The sequence below is a fragment of the Sinocyclocheilus rhinocerous genome, unplaced genomic scaffold (genome assembly GCF_001515625.1).
Source record: "Sinocyclocheilus rhinocerous isolate Xijiao unplaced genomic scaffold, SAMN03320098_v1.1 scaffold504, whole genome shotgun sequence".
In the NCBI taxonomy this organism is placed as follows: Eukaryota; Metazoa; Chordata; class Actinopteri; order Cypriniformes; family Cyprinidae; genus Sinocyclocheilus; species Sinocyclocheilus rhinocerous.
The window spans coordinates 1,107,275-1,125,393 of record NW_015645076.1 but is presented as its reverse complement, the minus strand read 5'-3'; the positions used below and the strand labels follow the sequence as shown (position 1 = coordinate 1,125,393).

The 18,119-nt window shown below is 34.9% G+C and overlaps 2 protein-coding genes and 1 pseudogene across 3 annotated transcripts in view; 2 read left to right on the top strand and 1 right to left on the bottom strand.

Annotated features, from left to right (window-relative positions):
* LOC107705524 (nuclear factor erythroid 2-related factor 2-like) overlaps positions 1–7,751 on the top strand; it is a 9,121-nt pseudogene extending 1,370 nt beyond the window's left edge.
* Positions 7,752–9,173: 1,422 nt separating this feature from the next.
* Positions 9,174–13,310, bottom strand: LOC107705523 (metaxin-2-like). Its single transcript, XM_016508829.1, has 10 exons — positions 13,132–13,310; positions 12,706–12,753; positions 12,550–12,596; positions 11,926–11,998; positions 11,676–11,752; positions 11,505–11,597; positions 10,733–10,771; positions 10,457–10,582; positions 10,300–10,376; positions 9,174–9,768 (listed from the first exon to the last, which is right to left on the bottom strand). The coding sequence occupies exons 1-10, from the start codon at positions 13,169–13,171 to the stop codon at positions 9,564–9,566; spliced, it is 825 nt and encodes a 274-aa protein (XP_016364315.1). The 5' UTR covers positions 13,172–13,310; the 3' UTR covers positions 9,174–9,563.
* Positions 13,311–17,538: 4,228 nt separating this feature from the next.
* LOC107705573 (protein lunapark-B-like) overlaps positions 17,539–18,119 on the top strand; it is an 8,919-nt gene continuing 8,338 nt past the window's right edge. For both annotated transcript variants that reach the window (XM_016508894.1, XM_016508893.1), the window contains exons 1-2: positions 17,539–17,607; positions 18,036–18,084. In XM_016508894.1, coding sequence (XP_016364380.1) covers positions 18,058–18,084 — 27 coding nt within the window. In that variant the 5' untranslated portion in view covers positions 17,539–17,607; positions 18,036–18,057. The remainder of the gene's footprint in view (positions 17,608–18,035; positions 18,085–18,119) is intronic.

Below are 18,119 nucleotides of genomic sequence, written 5' to 3'. Positions count from 1 at the left end.
AGGTCTCTAAGGCTGGGGGAGGCCACCCACATAAAATTTGTCTCAGCTGTCATGAATTCAAGTAACTGGGTTGGTTAAATAAACATTTCACTTTGTGCACCTGATCCAAACACACCCAATACTGCACTACTGCTTCAGGTTGGGTAGCCATTTACCCCAATGAGAAGAGTTAATTCATAAATCACTTGTCTTTTATGCACAGAAGGCTCTATCAGCCTGTTTACACTTTAACACAGTTGCATCATCACATTCACCACCCAGCTGTAGGCGTGTGTATTCACCTTTCACTCAGCTCACCTTTATACCTTCTTTCTCCCAGTTATTCTTGTTCTGGATTTTTTCTGTTATCTGATTAATTGTTTCCCCTAGGTTGCTCAGTGAACTAAATGCATGATCTCCTACATAAGCTGGAGCATTTATTTACTTGCGTGACTCCAGTGAGAGGGCAACAAAGTTCAAGGTCTTTATGGCCGACTCCATTGGTGCTATGACCACCACTTAGAAGTTTTGTTTGTGTACCAGCAATATAAAGTGCGCTCACTCAGAAGACCGCGGTGTCATGGCCTTCAGGTTAACACACATACACGGAAACAGCAAAGCTGGAATGGACATACACTGATTATAGGGTCTGTTAGTAGTAAATATGCTTGAAAACATTTTCAATCACTGCCATTGTTGTGTACAATGTGCACACCTCTATATCTCACCTTGTAAACACCAATGGCAATATCTATCACTGATAGTGAATTGAAATGACAGTAAAAATAGGTTACAAATTAGGCTTTAAAACACAGTAAATGACAAGCTGACTCCTGCTGTTCCCTATGTGTGATTCTAGAGGACTAGTACATAAAAATGGCAGTATGTTAGATCTAAATAACCTTTTTTTCTATATATAATAGAAATAGAAATACATTTTAAAAAGCATGAAAAAATATATTTTGCTCAAATTTGAAGAAATATTTTACACTATATACAAAAATGAAACATTATTAAATCATTATAAATCTAGTTTTGATATCTAGTAGGCTATTCCACGAACATTTGCAATTAGCCTATGTAGGCTACTATAAGATCGGAAATGTATTTTCTTGCCCCTGAAATACAATTTAAAATACATTTTGGTATATGAAGGTTACTAAATATATTAATATAATCAATTTCAAAAATATATTACATTGAGCCTCACTGTTTACAACATATAAGCAACATTTAGCATATACTGTATTTAAAATATATTTTGTCCTTTTTTGCCATATGGTAAACTATAGAAATACAGTGGGATAGAACTAAATTAACCTGAAATGAACTAATCTGAACTGCTGTATACCTGAAGAAAGTTATCCGATAGCATTCCCATTCATCTCGATGACAGTTGTTCTGCTTGACTCCAATTAGTACGCTGTTTGAATTCTGCAATCTCTGCTCATGGGCACTCAGTTTCGCATTCAGGGTTTTTTTTTTTTTTTTTGAGACAATTGCCTAAACCATAATTGGACTCATCCCAACCAGCCAAACATTTATCCCTTGTCTGAACTGATCTGATCTGAACTGAAATGAACTTGTCTGATCTAATCTGAACTGAATTGAACTTGCTTAATCTGATTTGAACTGAACGGTTTCTATTTTCAGTTTTACATCTGTAGTGTGCACTGCAGATGTCATTGACATTTACTTTGAGTAGAAAACAAAGCAGAGACATAGTGAGGCACTTATTTGTTCTGGTGTCGTATATCAGGGTCCCTCAGTGGCAGCACAACCTCTGACCACACAATCAGGGCTCATAAATGCTTTGATTACCGTTTTATCATACCAAAAGAAGTAATCACAAGTGATCTTATATCGGTGGTTCTCAACCTTTTTGACTCCAAGGCCCCATATTGTCCACAACAATATTCAAAGGCCCCATAACTTTTCCAGTCATTCGTAATTTACTGGATAATATTTTGACAATTTTTTAAATTAAATTTCTTGTTTCTAGATAACTAGAAAAATTTATATTCTTTACAAAAATGCCAATGGAGTTATAAGATTTTATACATTTACATGAAATTTTCAGGTGTATAAATCACACTTTTAAAATTAGGCTACCTCATCTAATGCAGGTTTTCCAAGACTCTAAAAAATGCTGGGTTGTTTCAAACCAACTTTGGGTCAAATATGGACTAACCCAACGTTTGGGTTAAAAAATGTATTTAAAAATTTAACCCAATGGTTGGGTTAGTTCATATTTGACCCAAAGTTGGGTTGAAGCAACCCAGCATTTTTTTTCAAAGAAAACAAATGAGGGGTCAATTAAAATAATACATATCTTGATTCACTTAGATGTTTGCTTATAATATGTTGTTCAGTTTAATTGGTTTTATGCATTGATTCTGATAAGGTGAAATTAAAGCGTGTTTTACTGTACACTCTAAAAAATGCTGGGTTAAATACAACCCAGTGCTGGGTAAAATAGGGACAAACCCAGCAATTGGGCTGTTTTGACCTAGCGGTTGGGTTAAATGTTTAACCCAACCTTCTGGGTAGTAACCCAACCGCTGGGTCAAAACAACCCAATTGCGGGGGTAGTCCCTATCCCAGCACTGGGTTGTATTTAACCCAGCATTTTTTAGAGTGTATTCATAAAATGAAATTATTCACCCTGATAGTGTTTATTGTTATAACATGCTACACCTACCTGAAAAGTTTACAGGTGCATTTGGTAAGAAGGCACCTGCCAAGCAAATGAATGTGAATGCAAATCATGTACAAAAACATGACTGATATTGTGAGAGTTCACCGAAAGTTTATGCAAACATGCTCTTATTGTAATTCCAGTATGCACAGCCACAGACAAACATGGTCAATTGTCTGTTTTACATGATGTCTTTCTGTTTAGGATTTGATTGATATTTTATGGAGGCAGGATGTCGATTTGGGGGTGGAGCGAGACATCTTTGATGGATGTCTTCGACAGAGGGAGGAGGAGACCACGAGAGCAAGAGAAAGAGAGTTAAAAAGAGAGCGAGAGCTTGAAAGGATAATGCAAAGATTACAGAAACTAGACAAAGAAACTGGAGAGTTTTTGCCTAGTCCTTCATCTGTGAACTCCCAGGTAACCATATCAACAAATAAACAGTGTGCATCCCTTAATTAATACAGAAAACCTTAAAGTCGCTCAAAATAACACCTGTACACACACCCACACTCTCTATTGTTTAGTGTTGAGTTATTTTCACTGTTTTAGGCTGTGCCCTTGTCAGAGACATTGCTTTCTACTGTGTTTACTCAGCGTTCACCTGTTACCCAGAATCCCCTGCTGTCTGCATTGCTATTCTCTCAGAAGTCTCAGAAGCCTCCTTCTCAAGAGCAGGCTTTTAGTGAACTGCTGTCACTGCCAGACTTACAGGTACTTATGCACACAATGCAGGAAGACACACACAGACATGCCTGAACTGGTGCATGGTTGGCATTTAATTTTGGAATAAATTTTCTTTCTTGGCAACTACAAGTTTACAGACAAAGTTACATGAAATTTTGGTAATTTAATTGTAATAGGCTCTATGGTAATTATAAAATCACATAGCTACTGACTTTATTAAATCACAAATAAGTCAGTGATGACTTCAGCACATTCTTAGAGTTGCCTTTCTACCAGAGAGAAAAAATAGTGAGCATTTAATGATGATTTAAATTAAGTGTAAAAAAAAAAAAAAGTTAGCATAATTGACAGATGCCTAAACTGTTGTTGGTTGCTTCCATACAAGACAAGATCTTATATATTTTAATGTTTTATTAATGTATTATTTCTAAATAGTAACTACAGTATGTTTCATCTTCTGTTTATTTTAAATGTGCTTTATAAATAAATTAAAGAAAAAAAAGCATTTGAGTGGCAATTGTAGTTTATAAAAGTGTCTAGTTGCAAACTCCTCTTAACTTACAATCTGTTAGATATAGGTAAAAAATAATAACAGGTAAGCAATTAGTACCATATATCTAATCAATAATATTAAGAAGCATTAAAGCTATAGTAAATTGTTTGAGGTGTGTGCTTATATGAGATATGATGAGTTAATGTTTAGATTTTCCATGGAATAGCATGAAGGTAAATGTCCCCACTATCATTGAAATAGGCGTTCTGACATATCACAGTTGTCTCTAGCATGGTCTTGTCTCAAATGTCGCCCACAGCTCTCACATTCCTTCTCCTACAAGTCTAGTATGTTGCAGATAGCAACTGCATGGGGGGGTGCTTGTGACCACTGTCCTGTATCATAAAATAATATATATAGTGAGATAAGGATAGGATTTTGAAGAGAGGTAGTGGTCTGATTCAATGGCCAAGTCTGGCAGGTTTTTTTTATCCCATGTGTTAAAATGTCCCCAATCACTTCAGAACATGTTTTTTGTTAAATTCAATATTTTGATCTGTCTTTTTCAATGTTTGGAATCGGCAAGATGTTTTATGTTTTTGTTCACTAAGGCTGCATTTATTAAACTCCACCATTTTTCTATTTTAATATAAATGTAATTTATACCTCGGAAGGCAACGCTAAATTTTCAGCAGCCATTACTACAGTCTTCAATGTCATATGATCCTTTAGAAATCATTCTAACATGCTGATTCAGTGCTCAATATTTCTTATAATTATCAATGTTTAAAATATTAAGTGCTGCTAAGTGGAAACTGTGATATATCTTTTATCAGGATTCTTTGATTAATAAAAATTATATTTCTATTTCAGGATTTATTTGAATTATAAATATTTTGTAAATGTCTTTCATGTAACTTTTGATAAGTTTAATGCATCCTTGCTGAATAGACCCACTGTAACATGTATGCTTTGTTTTCTAGTTTTCCCCAGTCTGTTTAATTAGTCATTCTGTTCACCTGTTGTCTGATTATCTCATTAGTTCCCTTTGTTTGGTTCTTGCTTATAAACCTCAGTTCTCCTTTAGTCTTTGTCTGTTCTCGTCTATACCTTGTGGTTTTGTGAGTTTTCTGTGGATTTATTTATTAAAGACTAATACTGTGTCCCAATTCGCATAATATCCTTCCTAAATAGTATTAGAAAATAGAATTAGTATGTCCCAAATCGTAGTATGTTGAAATGAGTATGCCAGACATTCCCGGATGGTCTACTTCCAGTTAGAATTCGAAGTGCAGATTGATGTACACTCTAATGGCTAATATTGCCCACAACCCATTGCACATTAGACGATGATTCGATTAGAACTACAAACACGCATAAAAGTGTTAAACTACAAAGATGGCAGATATGCGAGACCTATGGACAGGTAGAGAAAGGGGTTTGATTTACAAATAATGTCTAACCTGATGAAAAAATATTTATTTAATGTTATCCGCATTATATTTAATCTGCAGCAACACTGTGAACTTTTATAAAGATAGGTTTGGGCATTAACTTTTAAATGCATCATTATGCAAAGTTGCATACACAGTTCTTGGCATGAAAGACCCGCGCGACTGGCAGATCAACGTGCCTCTTCATTTCTCTCCAATACGGTAGGAAATCAAATTAAACAAAATATGTTAACTGTGACAAGATGAATGACAGGGCAGTTTAAACGGTGACAGAATGCACGTAGCAATACAGTGGTCTGTTAAAGACAGTTTTGACTAAGTAGTATGTCCCAAAGCTTGCCTATTTTGCTACAACCTCAAAAGTATTGACTTTTTCTTCATAAAAGAGTACATACGTTTAGGGCATAGTATAAGTAGGCGAATCGGGACGCAGCTTTATTGTTAGTTCTTCTTCAGTGCGCTTCACTCACAACAACCAACCATAACACCCATTTATATATTTAAAAAAAAAAAAAAAAATCTTACTGACCCCAAATCATTGAACATTTGTCTAAATATTTTAGTTTACCATGTACAACCTAAGTACATTTCCACTAAAATCTTATGGGGCAGATAAATAATATGCAATCCATCAATGTTAAAGTAATTTTTTTAAACACAAATTTAAAAAAAATGGTCTTGGTGATTCACTCCAAAAAGTACAAAATATGTATATTGTGAAGGTTACAAAATAATATCATGCCTCTTCGTAAATTGCAGAATAAAATGATCAGAATAAATGTTCACATAAAATTATTTTAAAATGTCTAATATAATTAAAACAATGTTTTGTTTCTCTCTTAGTATTATTTGGATGTCTTGGAGTCTGAGGCCTCAAGCTTGCCCTTAGACGATATCACCGAAATCTGCCACCAGAACCTGCCTGAGCCTCAGAGGGAAAACTCAACAGATGCGTTATGCGGCGTCACACAGACAATATCAGACTCTTTTGAGGTTGCTCAGCCATTGTTATCCATACCCTCTGATCCAGTAGAGATCCTGGAAACATGCATACAGATGTTCTCAGATCCAAGAAATCCTACACCTTCAAACATGATTTACAGCTGCAGTACCCCTGAGAATCAAGTGATTTTACCTAAATGCCAGATAAACTCAAGCGATTCAACCCTCAGTGAGTTTTGCCCATATACCATCAATACTAGCTCACTCAGTAAACCTGAACAATTAAATAGTGCTCCACAAACACTTTTACAATTTGAGGAGTGCCACATTCTGCTGGGTTTTGATGACTCTGCTTCTGTTGGCTCTGTGGATTTAGAGACATCCCTCTATGCTGCTGACACTTTAAGTAATGGCCAATCAGACAAGGATGAGCTGGAGAGCATCCTATCAGATTACACCGATCTGCTACCTTTATCTCTACACTCTGAGGCTGTAGAGGCAACGCTGTGCGAAACTGTTACGTATGCACAACACCAAACTCAAAATGAATCAACACCTGAATATTCACAAAGAGAACCTCAGGCAAATCTCTCAACTACAAGCGGAGTTGCAGAAGTCCGGCGCGTATGTCGTGATGAACAGCGGGCCCAAGCCATGAGTTTGCCATTTGGTGTACATGACATCATCAACCTACCCGTGGAAGCATTTAGCGAAGCCATCAGCTCCTGCAAACTCAACCACACTCAACATAGCCTCATCAGAGACATTCGAAGACGAGGCAAAAACAAGATGGCAGCCCAGAGCTGTCGCAAACGAAAGATGAATAGTCTTATTGATCTCGAAGAAGAGATTGAGGATCTGAAGAGGGAGAAGGAGCAAATCAAGGAGGAAAACGAGAAGAACACTAGAGAACTTCATGAGACGAAAGTGAAGCTCAGGAAACTCTACCATGAGGTGTTCAGACAGCTGAGATGAACATGGAAACTCCTACAACCCCAGAGAGTACAAACTACAGCACAGCACTGACGGCACGGTTTACCTGCTGCCATGTCGCACAGCTGACAAGACAAATACGCCGACAGAGGATTTACCTATTGCTGTATAACACACCTGAAGTACAGCAAAGCTCTTTTGGTGTTAGTAACATGACACACCCGGGACTTTAGTTATGGGATGTCGTGGTTTCGAGGAATCATTGGCCCTGTTTGTGTCTGGCATTCACATTCATCTCCTATTGATTTTGTCAAGGGTGGCTGGTTGAGTGACAGTTTAACCAGTTAAATTAGCATCATCCCCCAGCCGCTGTTTTCAGTCATGCAGTACAGCTACTGTCTACTTGAATAGGGACAGACTGAAATCTCCAAATTGTTGTCAGTGTTACATTTTAAAACATTGACAATAAAATCTGACAACTATGGTATTGTACATTTACATCTACAATAACTGGTTTCCATTTTAATATATTTTAAAATGTAATTTATTAGTAATGGCAAAGCTGAATTTTCAGCAGCCATTACGCCAGTCTTCAGCGTCACACGATCCTTCAGAAATCACTGATTTGGTGGTTAAGAAACGCAGAATTATTATCAAGGTTGAAAACAGTTGTGCTGCTTAATATTTTTGTAGAAATAGTGATACTTTTTTGAGACTTCGGTAACACTTTACAATAAGGTTCATTAGTTGACTTTAGTTAACATGAACTAAGAATGAACAATACTTCTACAGCATTTAATAATCTTCGTTACTGTTAATTACAACATTTACTGATGCATTATTAAAACCAAAAGTTGTGCTTGTTAACATTAGTTAGTGCACTGTGAATTAACATGAACTAAGTGAACAACTAATGTTCATTAACATTAACAAAGATTAATACTGTAATAAATGTATTGTTCATTGTTTGTTAATACATTAACTAATGGAACCTTATTGTAAAGTGTCACCTACACGTCTTAGATGAGTAGAAAGTTGAAGTAGATGTTTTGTAATAATGTAAAGATCTTTACTGTCACTTTTGATCAATTTAATTCATCCTTGCTGAATAATGCCAAATTTAAATGTTCATTAACATTAACAAAGATTAATACTGTAATAAATGTATTGTTCATTGTTTGTTAATACATTAACTAATGGAACCTTATTGTAAAGTGTCACCTACACGTCTTAGATGAGTAGAAAGTTGAAGTAGATGTTTTGTAATAATGTAAAGATCTTTACTGTCACTTTTGATCAATTTAATTCATCCTTGCTGAATGCCAAATTTCTTTTTAAAAAATCTTACTGACCCAAAACTATTGAACAGTACTGTATACTGTATAGAAACTATAGAAAATGTGTGTGTAGATTTGTATATCCATCTGTCACAAGAAGTACTACCCTCGAGGGTAGAGTTTGGGAAAGGACAGATATTATTTATTGACAACTCCTGAATTTTACAGATTTTTGGAAAATGTACGCTTTTTTGGAGGGCTGTCTAAGATACAAATTCAGATGGAAAAAAATTTGATGCATATACTGTGTATCTGCAACTGACAATCTGTTTTATGAGTACTTGTGTGTTCTAAATAATATGCAAGTTTTAACCACATTATTTTGTATTATAATACTCTGAGATTGGCATGTAGGTCCAATATACATATATTTAAATCCAATAAATCGGTTCAAAAGGTTAATAATGGCTAAATACAACGACACCTGATCAATTTATGTATTCGCTCACTGAATATCGACTATAACTTCATTTTATGCAGCATTAATGCGCCCCCTGCTGGAGCAAAAATAATACAGCAACATTATGACAGGTGTTTAGTTGTGTCAGAGGACTGACTACATTATTATTTTTATTAAATATCTTACATATTTTAACACGTTTAAACTTTGCATGAACATACCTCCTCATTAACACAGAAACAAACAAAAGTCTAATCTTGAAGTTTATTATAGTTCATACAGTAGGCACTTTCCATTTACACATCATATTAGACAAAGGCATCACACAGTGGAAAAAAGATTTACATCAACTCAATTCTTAAATACGAAATCTAATTCTACTGTTGCGGCAGGCAGGTTCCTGTTATGGCATTATGAACAGGCAAAGAAGTAGTTCGGAAGTGTGTTGGGAACACTTTAAATATTCACAAGCCTTTATTTAATGGCCCATTCTCCCTCCTACTGATCTACGATGTTTCAACCTCAACAGAATCAATGTCAAGTCTTTTAATTGACATAGGATATTAAAGATGTCAATCATTTCAGCCAGATGAACCACTACAGATCAGAGGAGTGAGAAATGTTGGGCAAAGTGTGGTGCTCAGGGTAGTGAGCCTTTGGAATGGCGCGAGGACCCCGACTGGCTCTCTCGGTCGTGCTCCTTAAAGTAAGTCTGGTCAATACGATGGCAGAAAGAAAGCAGGTTGGTGTAGGATTTAACCTTTTCGGCAAGCTCGTCATTGGTCAGTTGTGTGGTGAGTATGGTGAAAAGATGACCAAACACCAGAGCATCTAGTTCAGTTGGCCTGTGACATTTAAAGTACAATAATTAGTAAAGACAGCATGTGATAACAGAGTTATGTTGCATGTCTGTATGTGTACACTACTGTTCAAAAGACTCTTATGCTCTCAAGTCCATATTTACTTGAATAAAACAGTAATGTTGTGAAAAATTTATACAAATTAAAATAAGTCTCTTCTATTTTAATACATTTAAAACTAATTTATTCCTATGATGGCAAAGTTCAATTACTCTGCATGAACCTTGATCATATTACAATGAATCATTGTATGATGATTTATTGCTCAAAACTTATTTTTATCAATGTTGATAATGATTTTTTTTCAGGACTACTTGATGAACTGGAAAAATCAAAAGAACAGCATTTATTTGAAATAGAAATAGTTTGTAACATTATAAATGTTTACTGACACTCTTGATCAATTTACTAAATCCTTGCTGAATAAAAGTATTAATTTCTTTCAAAAAACAAAAACAAAAAAAAACTCACTGACGCTAAACTTATATAGTAGTAGTGTATGTGCACAAAACATACTGTTTGTTGAAAAAGTAGGGCTGTGTTCCCAATCGCTGTGACAAGGCCTGACAGCACTGACTCACATCTTCATACACCTGAGAAGAGGAAACCCACACAAAGCTTTATGAAAGAAAAACTTACACTTACTTAATTTATCTGCACACACAAAAAATACCTGCTCCAGGCTCTTTCCAGACCATCCAATCGCGTTCATCTTCCTCCGTACTTCCCACTGCTTCTGATAGGCCAGAATGTGATTGAGAGGCCAAGAATAGGGACTGCTGTATCGTGGCCTAGAGATCTAAACATACACTACCATTAAATGTGTACCATGATGTTATATATTTACATATCTATCTATATGCTGACATTAAAGTGCCATTGATGTCATCTGTGTTTATAAGATATGCAATATATATGATTTGGGGACATCTTTATACGTGTCACATACCTCTGTAGCAGTATAGTCATCACACCACTGGATATACAACTAGAAAGAAGAGGCAAAGTTTCACTGGTCTGCACAGTTTATCACTTTTAAAATATTTATGTAAAAGATCAAATACATACAATTAGAGAAATCCACAAGCATAATGTGCTGGAAATTTACATTTTGTTTAGAAATGTATCAATGCACTACCATTCAAAGGTTAGGGGTCAATACGTTTTTTTGTTTTTTTTTGGAAGAAATTAATACTTATATTGAACATAGGTGCATTAAATTGATCAAAACTTACAATTGATAAAAAAAAAAAAAACAATATCATTCTATTTTAAATAAATGCTGTTATTTTGAACTTTCTGTTCATCAAACAATCCTGAAAAATTGATCACATTTCTACAAAAATATTAAGCAGCACAACATTGATAATAATAGTAATGCTAATAATTTTAATGGTATATTATAATGATATCCGAATGATCATGTGACATTGGAGACTGTGGAGTAATGGTGGCTGAAGGTCCAGCTTTGCCATCACAGGAGAAAATTATATTTATATAAAATAAATTACATTTTAAATTATATTCAAATAGAAAAGTTATTTTTGTAAAAACATTTCCCAGTATTACACTTTTACTGTATTTCTGACCAACTAAAAGCAGCTTTGGTGAGCATAAAAGACTTCTTTAAAAACATTTAAAAAAAAACTGTACAGACCCCAAATTTTTGAACGGTTTTGTATTTACAACACAAATGCATGCTAATGTGTGCAGGTCTGTACCTCCGCAGTCAGCAGCATGTTATTGACCAACTCCATATAAGCCTTCATCTCTGCCCTCTGGACATCATCCAACCCATCACTCAGAGAATGACCCTATGGACAGCAATGTCAGCCAACAGTCAAACATTCAAGTATTCATATGGAGTTTGTTTTTTAGAGTAATGGTGATACCTTTGCCTTTATGAACTGAACAATCGGCCCCAATTCTGACACAACTTGATTTCCAACATGGATGAAAGGAACCTTCCCTAATGAACAGAGAGGAAGAGAGAGTATAAAACGTATGAAGGAACTCTAACTCAAACTCATACATTCAACCTGACAAAGAGTTATTTACTGCTGTCTTTCCAATATAAGATAAGAATAAACATCCCTAATAAATTCATCAAAAACTTAAAAATGAGAGAATTTGGCGATGCACCTGACGGTGACATGTATTCAGCATTGGCACAGCAGGACACCTGCACTGGCAGGCCACACATCCTCAGAAAGGTCTGCAAAACAAGAGTAACTTCACTAAACCTAAAACAAGTGACTAATATATTTTATAACATGTCAAAATATTTAGTTCTCAACTTGCCAACGTGAATAGACCCTGTTCACAAAACTGTGATGACGCATTTCAACATTTTTTTGTATTTTCTTTTTTTTTTTTTTATGTATGAACATTTATAACACTATACTTTGTGTTATATTACCTTTGTATCAAATTACAAAAAAAAATAGTGAATGCTAATGCAAGGGGCTAACACAGCATCTATGGGAGTGACGGTAAATTTGGCATCGTTCTCTTTACTGACTGCCGTTATCAGTCTCTCTCTATTTTTTTCCTTTTTTTGAAAGTCATGAAACACTATCATGGAGTTTTTCTTTTGCTATTTGAGCAAATGTGAATGCAAAAAATATATTTGTGGTAGGCTCCCATTCACTGCTATAGACGTTTACCCAACTATGACGACTTCTGCTGCTGAGAAACCCAGAAATGTGAAAAAGGTCCATCAGCGAGTGTGTAAACTGACAAAGTTATTACGGCACTAATTTTTACCTGAACAGCCAGAGAGGATGCAGAATCTGACAGCAGGATTTGATCCTCTGCAAAACAAAAACAAAAAAAAACATATTAATGCGTTTCATTTGATTTCTTTTGTAGTTGAAAAGACCGCATTCTAAATGTAAAACTGATACCCGGCTTCTTTTTTACCCTTAAGAGGTTGGTACAGAGTTGCTTTTTCAGGCCATGGCTCAGCAGCTGCAGTAGAAAGTGACATTAAATGAACTACTGACATTTCCCAAATAATACTGTATCTTTCAATTTTTCAGAAACTCTGACCCTTAAATAACTATCTAAGCTCTATGCGGGCTTACATTACATTAATAAACATTTAATGGGTTTCTTTATCTTTGACCCTGACAGTAGCACTGAAAACAACAGAACTGTAACTGCTGTAACATCTAAAACAAAACACTCGTGAACAGAAGTACTGGCTTAACGCTATTAATATGCAGAGAAGTGAAATGACTGTGTTTAAAGTAAGCACCGATTATCATCCTAACCTGCCCATCTCTAGCACAAAACACTAACACACCCATATGAACTCGCTACATTACAAACAAGCCCAAACATTACCTGCAATCTGAGAGACGAAAGCCTCTGCAGCAAGAGACATGGCGGCGCAGAAGATATCTACTTTAACCTAAGCACAATAACTGATCGAAAAACTGAAATGGCATTAAATCTCCACGCAAGGGCAAAGCAAGCTCCTGTCCCAGTGTAGTGACGTCACCCTGGAGTTTTTCCTGCTTTCTAGCCAATCACGTTCCTCCACTTCCGATCGCGTAATATGAAAGCGGCCTTGCACTGCTACTTTTTGCGACATTATTCTTAAACCCTTTTTTTTTTTCTTTCTTTTTTTCCCATTTAATTTTATTACAACCACAATACATTTTACTCAGTATATTTTATATTTATTTATGTGCTAATGTATTTTATAGTGGAGGAGCAGGTGCCTGCTAGCGGTCATTATGGTGCCTTTGGAACAGAGCGCGGACATTATGAATTATGATATACGCGCACGCTTTACTCTGTGTGTGAGCCGCATCTTAATTGTTCTTTCGTCAAATGTTAGGCTACTAACAAGAATAAGAACAAGAATAAGAATATAAATATAGGTGTATTAATATGTTAATATGTTAAATCTTGTAAAATCAATGCGTCTATATTAAACTATATCAAACAGGTGCATTAAACCTACAACAATAATATATATACGCCTATATATATAAATTATGTCTTTTATCTCATAATTATGACTTAGTATCTCATAATTCATCTCATAATATATCATATATATATAATATATATAATATATATACATTATATATATATCTATATATACATATATATATATAGCCTATATATATATATATATATATATATATGAGAATAACGAATTGTAATAATTGTTTATGTTATTGTATTGTATTTATTTACAAACAAAAAAGGACACATTTGTACACTCTCTTTTTATTACAGACCATTATAAATTTAGAACATTTATAAATATATTCAAGTCACTTTTCAGAAAGTGCATGTATTTTATTGAGGTGCTGTAGGATTTTTTTTTCCAGGCTTGAGCAGAGGTCGTGGCATCTTACCCTGTTCTCTAAAAGGAAGAAAGGAGAGCTGAAGAAACACAATTCAATACAAACACACACTAAATACTTGGTAATATTCCAATTATTTAGGATATTATTGGATGTTAGACAAAATCACAACATATTAGTATTTTAACCTTAATAGCTAAATATTTGAACGGCAATAAAAAACAAATAAATACATAAATAAAATAAAAAAGATGTAAAAACTCTATTAAACAGCTGTTTTAATCTTAACCGTTTGTAAGCTAAACGAAACATAATTTTTTTAAGTGGTTGAGTCGTTTATGCATTCAGCAAATGCAGTGTGGTTTTATCATGAAACCAGACGTTTTTGCATCGTCCATATACTCCCCTAAAACCGAATCTGTGAATGTGCTGTGTGAACACACATTCGGTTCTACAGGGTATATATAGACGACGGAACAAAGATTCCAAATGAATATTCAGAAATGGAACGACCTAAAGAAACTTAAGAGCACAACGTTTCCACGGTCCAGACAAAAAAAATAAAAATAAATAAAGCGTTGATAATGATACTTGCACACGAAAACTGAAAACACCCTGTAAACAAGAAAATTATTTTTAAAGCAAAGTCATTTCGAACACAAAGACACCATTTAAGAGGAATTATATACCTAAAAGACAATTTTATCAAATATTTCGATCATGTTAAAGCATATAAATAAATTGTTTCTCAAAAAATGCTATTTTGAGGTATTTAATGAATATACTTTTTTCCTCAGTGTGAATTTGATGTTGTTAATTTCAGATTTTCTATTTTCCAGTCCAAAATAAAATTGGTGCCTATTGTAATCATGTAGCCTAATCAAAAAAAATCTGCTATCTTAGAAAATCTAATTTCTTTCTTGGTCTCTCTGTCCCTCTCTCTCTCTCTCTCTCTCTCTCTCTCTCCCTCTCTCCCTCTCTCGCCGCAATGCAGTAGGTAGTAAATTAAAATAACCCCCTCGCTTTCAAATTTAAATTGATTCGTTAACAAAGAAACCAGAATAATAAATTCAGTTTTACTCACAGAACACAAATGCACAACACACTTTGACTTATCTGACTTATCTCAAACTTGTCTTACTGTCTCAAATTTTTACATGTAGCCTACTATTTATCTCACTCAACAATGTAAATTGCCGTCTGCATTAAAAAGACACAGGATGACCAGACTATAAGAATTTTCCTGTTAAAATTCACAATTGATCATTATTGATAAAGCGACTGATTGATCAGAAAAAGTAAAAATAAATAAATAAATAATAAAATAAATAAATAGTTTCAAGAGGAAAAAAGCATTAAGCTTGATTTTGCAGCTGCACTTACCATTTGATGCAAAAACGACCTATTTAAAATACATTTCCCTGTATTAAAGTAAACAGACGATATTTAAAAGAGAAAGAAAAAGAAAAATAAATAATATATTTAAAAGAAAAAAACTAATAAAATATACGGCACAAATGATAAAACAGACAGAAATGCAGACAGACGTCCTGGTACTGGGCTTTCCTGTGCAACAGAGCGCGTGGGAAGGAAAGAGAAGGGGCCAATATTACCGCGAGCCCTTAGCGCGTCTCTTCTGTGATACCCAATGACGGACGCGCTAAGCTCGTAAAAACCGTTTTACAACCTGAGCTGTAAATCAACTTTTGAGCTGGGAAGAGCTTAGAAACCGCAGATTTTCTACCCCACAGTGGCGTTGCCAGCTAACCATTTACAATCTACAAAAACGAACAAATGAAGAAAACAGAAACGCCTGAAATTGGCTCAAAAGATATGCGAAGTCCGGAAATATGCAGCATTAAAGTATTTCTGCACATTATCTGGACTGCTCTTTGTAGCTAAGTTAATCAGGGATCTTCTATAATTTTATGGTAAAAAAAAAAAAAATCCCTTATCCCATTAAAAATCAGAAATTCCCTCTCGGGAATGGGTCTGTACGCATGACTTGTAATTAAAAAAATTATAATTACTATCATTGTCTTTCATTCATAGCATGGTATTACAAAAAAATGGCAATGCGATAACCTTAAGGTACAAATATGTGTGTGTGTGTGTGTGTGTGTGTGTGTGCGTGTGTGTGGTGGGAGTTGAGAGAGACTAAATGTATTTGTGTATGGGTGTTAAAATACGAACAATTTATAATATTATACAATATAAAATTTTCCTAATAGGCTATTATTGTTTGATGTGTGAGCGCGTGTGTGTGCATGCGCGAAAGAGACACAGGGTATCTCTGTATAGAACATTTTTTATGCAGCATTAATCGTAATACGTCCTGACAGTTGTAGTAAAGTATACAGTTTATATATCTTTTAAATTATAATTTGACGTGTAATTGCATTTCCCCACAACAGTAAATAAGCATAGGTTTATACATGAGTGTCTACAGGATACTGCATTCATACAGTACATATGACATCTTTGAATTGAGATTCTTTCAGTAGGCTATTTAATATTAGCCTATGTGAACAATATATCAATTACGGGAACCATCAAAATATCTCTTAAACCTCAGTTTATTAGGTGAAACGTAATGGCCTTATTTTATTTATTTATTTATTTATGCTTGCAAATAGAGGGGGGAAAATTAACTGGCCAGATTCCTGGACCTGGCAAATTGTATCATTTAACTGAACAATGAATATGCATTTTAGACACACTGTGTACATTAATTGTGTTCCGTCAATTCAATAAATGCAGGTCCCTGAATGAGCAGGCTTTTATAGCATATTTTATTCAACAACTCAGGTAATGTTAATGGTGTTTTGGGTTGCCAAAATTACAATTTAAAATCAGTCAGAGCTAGAAATAGCCCTATATCTTCATATTTCAGGTGAATCTTCATATTACGAATAGACTAAAATTACTTTCTATGACCTCCTCCAACGTCTTGTTTTGAGGTTTTGGTACCAAGCCTTCTTTGGGGGGGAGGGGGCGGGGGTAAATCTTGCTTACCGATTTATCTTCCTAAAATGTGTGCAGGGTACGTTTTACAATGATTGCATGATGTATTGATACAAAAACAGTTTTCACAGCTAAAACATCCTGCATCTGTTGTTACATTTACATATTTACATATTTTATATTTCCATGTAGGCTACCGCCGTTTCTTTATTTCATTGCTTTCCTTCTTTGATTTTTTTTTTTGTATGTGTAACGTTAATTTCTGATATTTATCGTACAAATGAGAGCCATAAACAAGGGTTTATACTTTTATATAATTACATTACAGTTTAAAAAAATAGCGGGATTGATCCATGCATGTCATTGCAGTTTTAATGCAAAATTAAATTTAATCATTAATAAGATGAGATATTTTGGTGCAAGGCCTTTAATTATACACTACAGGGCTTTTATTTTGAAGGTTCAAATTAACTTCCGAAAACCTCTGATTACGTCACCGTCACACGCGCAGCCTCCGACCCATCTCTGTAGAAAGGCAAGTTAGCGAGTGAACTCATGCAACTTTTAATCTTATAATATGCTCCACGGTCACCTAATATTAACCTAATGAACATATGTGTAAATCACACTGCTTACGACTCTACACTAAGCGAAATTGATCCAGGACAGTTTTAGGGCTGGCGAGAAGGCAGGGCAGGAGTTTTTACCCTGTCCCTGTCCCTGTTGTAGTAAATCCTCTGCAATAATTAGAGTTGCATTGTTGTCTCAGTTGATTATACTTACTCTTGGTATTCGTTTGGAGTTTGCTTTTCCAACCCACGTTATTGATAAGATCTGACCTCAGATGCAAGCGAGGATTATGTTTCTTTATATTAATGTGCGAGAAATGTCTTCCAGACTGATGCATTGGAGGGCGTGGATGTGTTGAGAGGGTAATTAGAATGGTTTGGTTTCTGTTTTAAGGTGTGGATTTGCAGTACTGACAATGGGAGCCATAATTTCACGGTGGAAGGTGAGTATTTTTCTCCTTTTGCAATCCCCCCCCCC